At 44.2% G+C, this 11544-nt stretch overlaps 2 protein-coding genes across 12 annotated transcripts in view; both read left to right on the top strand.

The window, feature by feature from the left end:
• Window positions 1–3436, top strand: part of LOC109413045 (serine-rich adhesin for platelets) — a 384895-nt gene extending 381459 nt beyond the window's left edge. For 9 of the 11 annotated variants that reach the window (XM_062854512.1, XM_062854508.1, XM_062854509.1 and 6 more), the window contains one exon: window positions 1054–3436. In XM_062854512.1, the coding sequence (XP_062710496.1) occupies window positions 1054–2089 (1036 nt within the window). In that variant the 3' untranslated portion in view covers window positions 2090–3436. The remainder of the gene's footprint in view (window positions 1–1053) is intronic. The other 2 variants (XM_062854520.1, XM_062854519.1) reach the window with 1 other exon arrangement.
• A 3073-nt stretch (window positions 3437–6509) lies between these two features.
• Window positions 6510–8114, top strand: LOC115265157 (uncharacterized protein K02A2.6-like). The gene has a single exon (XM_029869416.2). It carries the CDS (start codon window positions 6510–6512, stop codon window positions 8112–8114), a length of 1605 nt encoding a protein of 534 aa, XP_029725276.2.
• The last annotated feature ends 3430 nt before the right edge of the window (window positions 8115–11544 follow it).

An 11544-nucleotide genomic window follows, 5' to 3' on the forward strand; every position in this document is an offset into this window, starting at 1 on the left:
TCTCTGAATTTCACAAATAAATAAACTTTTAAGGTCAAATATCTTGCTAACACGTCATAAATTAAATGCCTTGGAGTATATTCTCGAAATATACTCACGAAATTGCAAAAAATCGATTGAAAACCAATTTTTCATTTACCTCGGCTAAACGAATGTCTAGGCAAAAAATGAAATTTGAAGGGTTTTTACCCTCGGTTTTGTTTCAGTGTATATGTAAGTTTAATGTATCACATTTTTATAAAACTGTACTAGATATACTATTGCTACGATAACAAAGTTTCATCATAAAATCTTTTGTATGAGTTTCCTTGTTCTCGGCTAAACGAATGTCTATCACTGTATTATGAAATTGATACTATGATGATACGATGATATTATGTGTCGTATATAGTCTCTCACAATATTTTTGTGATTATCACTTCATATTTGAACATGGATAAGACTTAATGGGGCACGTTCTGTGTGGTACTAGATTTGTAGTAATGAGCTGAATTTTAGTATGGTGAAAAGGTCAATTCTCCGTTTCTGCAATGAAATGGTTACAAAAAGCGTGGGTAGTATGATTCCTTGCCTAATTTGATGCTGTTTGAGCAAAACCTTTGATAACTATGTTGTTTATGTTGCAAGAAATGGAGAAAACAACAATACTATAGCCCAAAGTTTTGCTCAAACAGCATCAAATTAGGCAACAGATCATAATACCCACGCTTTTTGCACCATTTCATTGCAGAAACGGAGAACTGACCTTTTCACCATACTAAAATTCAGATTACTACAAATCTAGTACTTCATTGATCTGTCCTATTATGAAATTGTTGACTAATCTCAACTTATTCACATGTATTCACATGACACGACATTTCGAAACTCTGCTTTAACTTCAACTCGATGCATTTCACACTGTATTAGACATTTTTCGAAAAATATATCAAATGGTTACTCATATTTTAATGCGTAAAAGTTGCACAACCTGATTGTTGATTCTACGTATCAAAACCTAATTCATTTTTCCTAATTCAAAATCTCTAATTCCATTTTCCGTATGTTTCACAGTCGAAGTGAGCCGTCTACGCCTCAACAAGCGCCTACCATACGCAATGGCCTCAGATCTCCAGCGATTACCAACAGCAGTCACCACCATCCCAACGCTAATGGTGGCAACAACCACAGCACAACATCATCATCCTCTCTCATCAACAGCAGCCGTGGATCGGTGAACCACAAGCCAAAAACTCAAATCTCATCCGTGTACACTCAGCTCTCATCGATCAAGCACTCCAACCATCATCATCATCACCACCACCATCATCATCATGGCGGCATGGGCCAAAAGCGGTCTTCCCTCGGATCAACTGGTAATCTGAACCACATTGCATCCGCACCATCATCTCCATCGACTAACACCACCACCAACGGTTCCTCCATGAAAACCGTTCGCACCACTCTCATCGGCAACGTGCTGACCTCTGGCAAACTCAATCAAAGCAACAGCAGCGGCTCATCGCCTCCTTCGTCGCCGCCAGCCAATGGTACAAAATTGCTCAAAACCTCAATCCGCACCCAGCTGAACGGTGGAAACGGACTCATCACTTCAGCCAAGCTGAACACCCCCTCGCCGTCCAACAAGCGAACGTCCGCCATCAAGCCGCCATCTTCTTTCACGACCAGCAGCTTCCCGGCGGCGGCGGCGATGGCAGCGGACTCACCTCTTGCGCACAAATCCAAGTCGGCGCCGGTAACTCCGATGGCCGAACGTGTTCCAACGACACCCCCCTCACCATCATCACCCTTGGCAACGACGCCCAACGTGCAGATTGTTATCGACGCCGTCGCAGCGGAGGAGGAGCCAGTGCACGAACAACAACAAAATGGCGACAGCTCCTCCCTGAGTGCCGAAGACGTCAACGATAGCAACAACAACAACAGCAGCAGCAACGGCAATGGAAAGCATGATGACGATGATGAAAAAGAGCAACTCGCCGAAACGGAAAAGGAAGCTATCAACAATAAGATCAATAGTCTTAAACTAGCAAACGGATTGACTGGATGTAATGATAGTAGCTGTAAGGAAAGTAGCTTAGTTATCTAGTTTCTTAAGAGAATGATTATTTATATATTTAAATAAAATCATTGAAAAAGAAAACAAACTTGTAACAAACCTATAAATGAATGTGATCTAATAACCTTTAAATTATGGAACAAAGTATCTATTCAAAGACAGCGCTCATAGAGGCTTGCATCAAAAACATAACCTCATCAAATTCTCATACGATTTGTAAACATTGCCCTCAAATTTTTTTTGAGGGCAAGGACGGCTTTATGGACCGACGCCGAAGGAAAGAAAGAGAAGGAGACAGTGATGACGTCAGCGTGCAAGCGCTCATTATCACTCTCTGATAGCCACCATGCAAATCTATAATCAACAAGTGAAACATTGAATTTCTGCGCATGTAACTGAAATATATACTCAAAAACTGCTTTTTTTGAATCAATAAACCAAGTATCCTGTCCATTTACTCCTGATAAAAAACAGAATATAACACTTTTGAGCCAACATGTATTATGAGAAAGCTGTAGAATAGACACAAGCAAGCGCGTGTTTCGATTTGAACTAGTGCTTTCATATTTGTAGTCGAAGTGATTTATTTTTTTTTTTAATTTGAAGAGAGGTGCTGTAAAGATGCTAGGATAAATATTGAAAACCCAACATGTTGAATTATTTACCCCCAATCCTTCCTAAAAGTTTTGTGCAATCGATTCATACATCCAGTTTCGTTTTACTTTTAAACGAATCGCTGAGTAAGTTTTAATTTTATTTAGAACGGTTAAACTACTTAATTTAGAAAAAGTTAAGGTGACATTCCCAAACGAGTGGAAGTCAACAATCGAATAGCGAATATTATTACGTAATCACACAAACACAGAAGAAATAAGTTTCTAAATCAATCTCTGCAAATTTCCTTACAGAACAAGAGCATTCACGAGAAACGTCGATTCTTTCAAAATTGCCTATCGAGATGCAAAAAAGAGTACAGTTCTCGTTCGATAAGTATTATACGCGGTCGCGGACGGTTTTGGTATGCCTAAAAGTCAACCATTTGGAATCGTTTTTGAGCATGGATAAAAAAAGAAAGAAAACAGAAAATGAAAATTGTAAATCATATACATTTATTGCCAAATCTTTGCTCTGAATTAAATTCATACAAACTCACAAGCTCTTATTCACATTCTCATCCCGTTTAAATTCCCTTGTTACGATGGAAAAGGCATGACTGCAAGCATAAGTGAAAAGCAACAAAATTCACGATTCAAAATACAGGAGAACGGAAATTTGAAGGAAAGCATAGAGAGCGAAAATAAAGTCATTTGGTAACACGAATGTAATACGTTCAGTACTGTGAATTTATTGGTAAAATATATATATTTCAAATACATACATCAATGCTGCATTTTTTGTCTTTATTTGTAGTTATATCACATACTTTCCTAACTCTACTGAAGATAATTTAATTTCGAAATAAATATATAATTTAATCGCTTTTAATGATAAACGTGTAACAATCATACTTATCTTACCGATCAGGCTAAGGCCGGAGTGGCCTCTGCTGTACATAGTAGCCGTCTCCATTCCACTCGGTCCATGGCTGTTTGTCTCCAGTTCCGCACTCTGCGTAGGGTCCGCAAATCGTCCGTGGTCGACCCACCTAGCTCGCTGCGCTCCACCTCTTCTTGTACCGGTCGGATGAATCTCGATAACCATTTTAGTCGGGTTGCTATCCGAAATCCTGATGACGTGACCCGCCCACCGTAGCCTCCCGATTTTCGCGGTATGCAGTTGGTTCTCTCAGCAGCTGATGCAGCTCGTGATTCATTCGCCTTCTCCAAGTCCCGTCTTCCATCTGCACTCCACCGTAGATGGTACGCAACACCTTGATGGTCCGCTGCACGTAGGGTCCATGCTTCGAGCCCATAGAGGACGACCGGTCTAATCAGCGTTTTGTAGATGGTTAACTTCGTGTTACAACGAACTTTATTCGATCGTAGAGTTCTGCGGAGTCCAAAGTAAGCACGATTTCCTGCCACAATGCGCCTTTGAATTTCTCTGCTGATGTCGTTGTCAACGGTCACCAGTGAGCCCAAGTACACGAATTCTTCAACCGCCTTGATTTCATCACCGTCGATACAAATTCGGGGTGGCGGGCGCAGTGATTCCTCCCTGGAGCCCTTTGCCTTCGTGTACTTTGTGTTCGACACATTAATGACTAATCCGATTCGTCTGGCTTCACTCTTTAGTCGAATGTACGTTTTCGCCATCGTTTCAAATAATATTGTCGGGCCGCCACCAAACCGGACTTCGCACAATAAAGTCGCGACGCGACCCAACTCGCGACGTTTTTTAATCATGTCAAAAATAGGGCGCATCCTTCCCGTTGTTGTCAGCAACACAGCGCACTAGATGCGAAACAGTTGCGACACTTGTAGACTAAGAAAATGGCAATTTTTGATTAAATGTCGGCCTTGATTCCAACCGGATAGACAATATCAATATCATCAGCGAAAATAAGCAGCTGAATGGACTTCGTGAAAATCATACCACTCGTGTTTATCCCTGCTCTCCTAATTACACCCTCTAACGCAATGTTGAACAGCAAGCACCTTGCCATAACCCTCTGCGAGATACGAAGGGACTCGAGAGTGTCCCTGATACTCGAACTACGCACATCACTCGATCCATCGTCGCCTTGATCAATCGTATCAGTTTGTCCGGGAATCCGTACTCGTGCATAATCTGCCATAGCTGTTCTCGATCGATTGTATCATACGCCGATTTGAAATCGATGAACAAGTGATGTGTGGGCACGTTGTATTTGCGGCATTTCTGCAACACCTGGCGGATGGCGAACATCTGGTCCGTTGTAGCGCGTTCACCCATAAATCCAGCCTGATATTGCCCCACGAACTCTCTTGCAATCGGTGATAGACGGCGGCATAAAATTTGAGAGAGTATCTTGTAGGTGTAGAGTCTGACAACACCAGCCCTGTAAGTTGGTGTCATTCCCCTCAGCGGATTGTCTGAGCTTTTGACAGGAGTGGAGTGAGAGCGAAGGGGTGAAAGGGGGATGAAGAGGAAGGGACGGGGAAACGGGAGAATGGAATAGAACTGCGTCGCGGTCGCATCGCGGATATTACTGAGGAGTGGAAAAGTAATAAATATCGAGTGTTATATCGGAAACTATATCGGTGTTCTTTATTGCCAAAGTATCCTGAAGCGTCCCTCACAATTTGGCGACGAGGAAACTGAAAATGGTAAGTGGAAACTGCATTAATTCATCAAGTGAGTTGGGCTTTGAGAATGGGGTTCTATTTCAAAATGGTGGTGAGCTAAAAAAGAAAAAAAAAACTGGTGATGTGTATAGGTAGTGGTGTTCCAACCGCGAATGGAACGATCGGATACTTGTGAGAATTCCAATAGGAATCTCGGAATCATGTTTACATTCATTCCGAGTCGTGATATTGATAGTTGGAGTGCGGTAGGGAAGAAATATCCATGAACGGATTGGTATGATGCGAAAAAACGACAAATTGTGTGTGTGGGTGTGTACTTATATGACCAGCTATAAGTGGTGTTCAGGTGTTAGAACAGTACGGGAGGAAAATGTACCGCTAGCTGTTGCTAGAGGAGGTGATCAATATTGTCCACGGGAGCTGATAATGCGATATGTAAGAAAGAATTATATTGAATATATGTACCTATATTTTGCTCTGTAGGTGGTGTTCCGAGTGAACACGGGTTTATAAAAGTGCCTCTAGTTGTTGCTAGGGGAGGTGGTCGCAATATTGATCACGGGAGTTGACAATGTATGTACCTATAGTTTTCTATAGGAGGTGGTTAAACGCGTAGACCACGGGTAGTTTTATGTAAGTGCCTGTAGTAGTTGCTACAGGAGGTGGTTGGATTTGGGTTGGATATGCCTTCCACGGGAATTTGTCTATGTTCCGGCGTACACTAGTCACAAAGTGAGACATAATGATGATTTGTAAGAAATAAAGAGACGACTAACGAAAACTGAACCTGTTGTTTTCTTTTGTTTACACTGTGTTTATTACCCTTTGCTGTTGGTAAATTGCAAATGCATTTAAATATGGGATGTTACTGATTAGGGATTGTTAAAATGGATTTGTTACAGGTAGATGACAGTCGACCTGTACAGCAGTTTCGGTGCGACGACATCGAAAAGCATCGACTGTTCAATGAGTGGAGGACCTGGAAAGGCGCGCTAGAATGTTATTTCGAAGCGTACGATGTCGTTGATCAAAAGAAAAAGAGAGCAAAGCTTTTGCATTTGGGCGGTCCACAACTTCAGCGAGTCTTCCAGAATCTTCCCAACCGAGAGAATTTTCCACTGGTGTCATTGGAGAAACAGTGGTACGATGTGGCCATTAACGCTCTCGATGATTTTTTCCAACCATGTCGACAGGATTGCCTTGAGAGACATAAGCTCAAACAAATGAAGCAAAAGGAGGGTGAAAGGTTTGCTGATTTCATGCTGAGATTACGTCAGCAGGCTTCGTATTGTGGGTTCGATAAATATTCGAACGAGGTGAAAGATATCTTGACAGAGATATTTTTGACAGATGCAGTGATCGAAGGCTGTGCGTCCGTGGAGTTACGTCGTCGAATCCTACAGCAGGATCGTTCACTTAGCGAGATCGAAGCTCTCGGCGTGGCTATGGAAAGCATAGAAGTTCAGGTAATGGATCTGAACAGTAAGCAAAAGGAGTTCGCTGGTGGACAACAAGCTTACAAAATCAGCGCTGTGAATGTCAGAGATCGCAGTCAGAAGCAGGTTTCGCGACGCGAGCCAAGAAAATTCAGCGAGGCACGAAATAACCAGTTCAGCTACAAGACCTACCGGTGTTACAACTGTGGCCGTCGCGACCACATCTCTACCGACAGAAGGTGTCCTGCACGTAATATCGTTTGTCACGGGTGTAAAATGACGGGCCATTTTGAATCATGTTGTCGTCTGCGAAACTCTAGAAAGAAGCCCGTAGTAATGCCAGTTGGCGGCACAGATCGCATCCGTGTGGTAGAAGACGAAACGGCACCACCCGAGCCCGAAGCTGAACAACAACCTGGAAAAACGTATTATGCGTTTTATTCCGGAAACGACACTAACGTTCTTGCGTGCGAAGTTGGCGGAGTCGTGCTCGACCTTCTCATCGATTCCGGTTCCGATGCCAATCTAATTCCGGATGTTGTCTGGGAAAGCTTGAAACAAGCTAAAGTCAACGTACGCCAGTGCACTAAGGGTAGCTCCCGTATCCTAAAAGGCTACGCCAGCGACTTGCCGTTGCCGATTTTGGGAACCTTCATTGCTGATGTCAGAGTTGGAAAGCGTACGGTTGCGGCAGAGTTTTATGTCGTAAAGGGTGGCCAACGATCCTTGCTCGGAGACAAAACCTCGAAAGAGTTAGGTATCCTAAAGGTCGGACTAGATGCTTTTGCGGTGACGAGCGAAGCAAAACCTTTCTCCAAGATCAAGGACGTCCAAGTTCAGATCCACATGGACCCACATGTAAAGCCCGTGTTCCAGCCAATTCGGCGGATTCCGATACCGTTGGAAGATGCAGTCAATCGGAAGCTAGAGCAGTTGCTTACCAAGGACATTATTGAAGTGAAGGAAGGGCCTGCTTCTTGGGTGTCGCCGCTCGTAGTCGTCGGGAAGAACAATGGAGAACCAAGGATCTGCCTCGATCTGCGTCGTGTCAATGAAGCGGTTCTTCGCGAAAGACATCCAATGCCCGTCGTGGATGAGTACCTAGCCAGGCTGGGAAAAGGAAAGTATTGGAGCAAGCTGGACGTAAAGGACGCCTTTCTGCAGGTTGAACTGGCCCCAGAGTCACGCGACATCACGGTTTTCATCACCAACAAGGGGTTGTTTCGATTTAAGAGACTTCCCTTTGGTCTAGTAACTGCACCCGAACTGTACCAGAAGGTAATGGACCAAATACTGGCAGGTTGCGAGGGAACATCATGGTACCTAGATGATGTGATCATCGAAGGTAGCACACGAGAGGAGCACGACAAGCGACTGAAAAAGGTATGTTGATTGCGTACTCTGATTTGTTTTCTTTATTGAGAAGTGAATTCATACTTTTGATTTAATACTATTTTTCTTTGAAATTTTAAGATAATATAGAACATTGTTTTATTATATCATATTGTCAGGTGCTGAAACGGTTTGAAGAACGTCGAGTAGAACTGAACTGGGAAAAATGCGTATTTGGGGTAACAAAAGTCGAATTTTTGGGTCATCAAATCTCTCCTGACGGAATTATTCCGGCAGATGACAAGGTAGCCGCAATTCAGTCATTTCGCCGGCCCGAAAATGAAGCTGAAGTTCGAAGCTTCTTGGGATTGGCGAACTATCTCAATAAATTTATACCAAAATTGGCCACACTAGATGAACCACTCCGGATGCTAACAAAGAAGGATTCAAAGTTTGAGTGGAACGTTCACCATCAGCAATCATTTGATAGTATCAAGGCTGCGATGACCGATATTTTGAGACTCGGGTTTTTCAACAAGGATCATCGAACTACAGTTATGTCCGACGCAAGCCCTACAGGATTGGGAGCAATTTTGATCCAAACTGACCCATCAGGTCGTAGTCGAGTTGTTACCTGTGCATCTAAATCCCTTACTGACACTGAAAGACGCTATTGCCAAACGGAGAAAGAGGCCTTGGCTATCGTTTGGAGCGTCAAACGATTTCAGGTGTATTTGTATGGCCGTCAGTTTGATATTTTAACAGACTGTAAGGCGTTGGTCTATTTATTCACTGAAAGATCGCGGCCATGCGCAAGAATAGAACGGTGGGTTCTTCGGCTCCAAGCATTTGATTATCAAGTGTGTCATATTCCAGGTGAAAGGAATTTGGCCGATGTTCTTTCTCGATTGAATACTATAGCGCCAGTGCCATTTGATCCGAGAGAGGAATTGTTTGTTAAACAAGTTGTCTTATCATCGGCTACATCGGTTGCTTTACGTTGGGAAGAAATCGTTACAGCATCCCTGGAGGACACAGAGATTCAAGAAGTTCTTGATATCATCGATAAAGGGAATATAGAGGAATTGCCGCTTTCTTTCAGGGTGATAGCAAGTGAACTTTGTCGATTCGGGGATGTTCTACTACGGACCGACCGAATTATCATTCCTAATTCGTTGCGAGATAGAGTAGTAAGGATCGCTCATGAAGGACATTTGGGAATGCGAACAATGAAGTCCCATTTACGAGGTGCTGTGTGGTGGCCAAAGATGGATACGGTTATAGAAGCTTTTGTGAAGAAGTGTCGAGGATGTCTCCTAGTTTCAACTCCAGACCCTCCACAACCTATGGTAAGGAAGGAGATGCCGTATGGGCCGTGGGAGGATATAGCGATTGATTTTCTTGGGCCTCTTCCAAACGGTGAAACTTTACTTGTCGTCGTAGATTATTACAGCCGGTATGTCGAAATTTGCGAAATGCATAAAATCACTGCAAAACTCACAATCGAGGAACTTGGGAGGATTTTCTGTCGCTATGGTGTACCGATCACTATCCGAGCTGATAACGGTCCACAGTTCAGCGCTGGCTGCGAGGAGTTCAAAACCTTCTGCGATGAGTTTGGTATCCGGGCAGTAAATACTATTCCCTATTGGCCTCAACAAAACGGGGAGGTTGAAAGGCAAAACCGTTCAATTCTGAAGCGGCTAAAAATTGCGCAGGAACTAGGTCAAGACTGGAGGCATGTATTGTGTCAATATATTCTGTCCTACCACGCAACACCTCATCCTACTACCGGAAGATCCCCATCGGAATTGATGTTTGGTCGCAGAATTCGAACAAAGCTTCCTCAACTTCCGCACAACTTCAATATGGACGAAGACGTTCGAGACCACGATAAATTGAAAAAAGAAAAGGGGAGAATGGCAGCTGACTCGAAGCGTCGGGCGCGTGATAGTGTAATTGAAATCGGGGACCGAGTTTTGGTAAAACGGATGCGCAAAGAGAATAAGCTAAGCTCAACATTTGCACCAGAAGAGTACATCGTTGTTCGGAAGAGCGGGGCTGATACAACAGTGCGTTCAGCACAAGACGGGAGAGAGTATAGGCGGAATATAGCGGACCTCAAACGGATCGAGCCAGAAGAACAACAACAGCCAGCTCAGGGAGACAACGAGAAGGCAGATTCGTTAGCTCGCGATGAAGGGGAGTCACATCGTCATATTGATCCAGTTCCTTTGGAAGAACGGCCGTCTGGTTCGAAACGGAAGCGAAAGGAGCCTGTGAAGTTTTTGGACTATATACCACATTGAAGTTATTCAAATAAAACCAAGGGGGGATTGTAGAGTCTGACAACACCAGCCCTGTAAGTTGGTGTCATTCCCCTCAGCGGATTGTCTGAGCTTTTGACAGGAGTGGAGTGAGAGCGAAGGGGTGAAAGGGGGATGAAGAGGAAGGGACGGGGAAACGGGAGAATGGAATAGAACTGCGTCGCGGTCGCATCGCGGATATTACTGAGGAGTGGAAAAGTAATAAATATCGAGTGTTATATCGGAAACTATATCGGTGTTCTTTATTGCCAAAGTATCCTGAAGCGTCCCTCACAGTAGGCAGCGCTTAGTAGTGTGATCGCGTGGTAGTTCCCGCAATCCAACTTGTCGCCCTTTTTGTAGATGGGACACACGATACCTTCCATCCATTCCTCCGGTAATACTCCCTCCTCCCAAATCTTGGTAATGACGCAGTAGTGCTTTCACCAGTGTTTCTCCACCGTATTTTAGAAGCTCGCTTGGTAGTTGATCTGCTCCAGCGGCTTTGTTGTTTTTCAACCAGCCAACCTCCTCCTCCTCTTTGAGGTCAGGGGCCGGAAGTCTTTCGTCCTGTGCACATACTCCAAGATCTGTTACCACGCCACCTTCGGTACTTGCAACGTCGCCATTGAGGTGCTCATTGTAATGCTGCCGCCACCTCTCGACCACCTCACGCTCGCTCGTGAGAATATTCCCGTGATTATCTCGGCACATGTCGGCTTGTGGCACAAAGCCTCTGCGCGAGCGGTTCAGCTTCTCGTAGAACTTTCGTGTGTCCTTAGCGCGATACAGCTCTTCCATCGCTTCGCGATCTCGTTCTTCCTGCTGGCGCTTCTCCATCCGAAAGACTGAGTTCTGCCTGTTCCGCGCCTGTTTGTAACGTGCCTCATTCGCTCTCGTACGGTGTTGCAGCATTCTCGCCCATGCTGCATTCTTCTCTTTTTTCAACTGTTCACATTCGCCGTCGTACCAGTTGGTAGGGCCACTGCTAACTGCTGCGCGTAGTCTTGAGCCACTTCTACGTTACGAAGTTGCTCGATGTTGAGCCGCGGCGTTCGACTTCGACGCGTGGTGATAACTGTCGGAAGTTTTGAGTGCATGCATTGCATACAGCTACTAAGTAGTGATCCGAATCTATATTCGCACTGCGGTATGTGCGGACGTTGGTTATATCCGAGAAGAAT

Source organism: Aedes albopictus, chromosome 2 (genome assembly GCF_035046485.1).
Source record: "Aedes albopictus strain Foshan chromosome 2, AalbF5, whole genome shotgun sequence".
NCBI classification, from domain to species: domain Eukaryota; kingdom Metazoa; phylum Arthropoda; class Insecta; order Diptera; family Culicidae; genus Aedes; species Aedes albopictus.

Coding starts and splice junctions, on each gene's coding strand:
- LOC115265157 (XM_029869416.2), top strand. CDS start 6,510: ATGAAGCAAAAGGAGGGTGAAAGGTTTGCTGATTTCATGCTGAGATTA.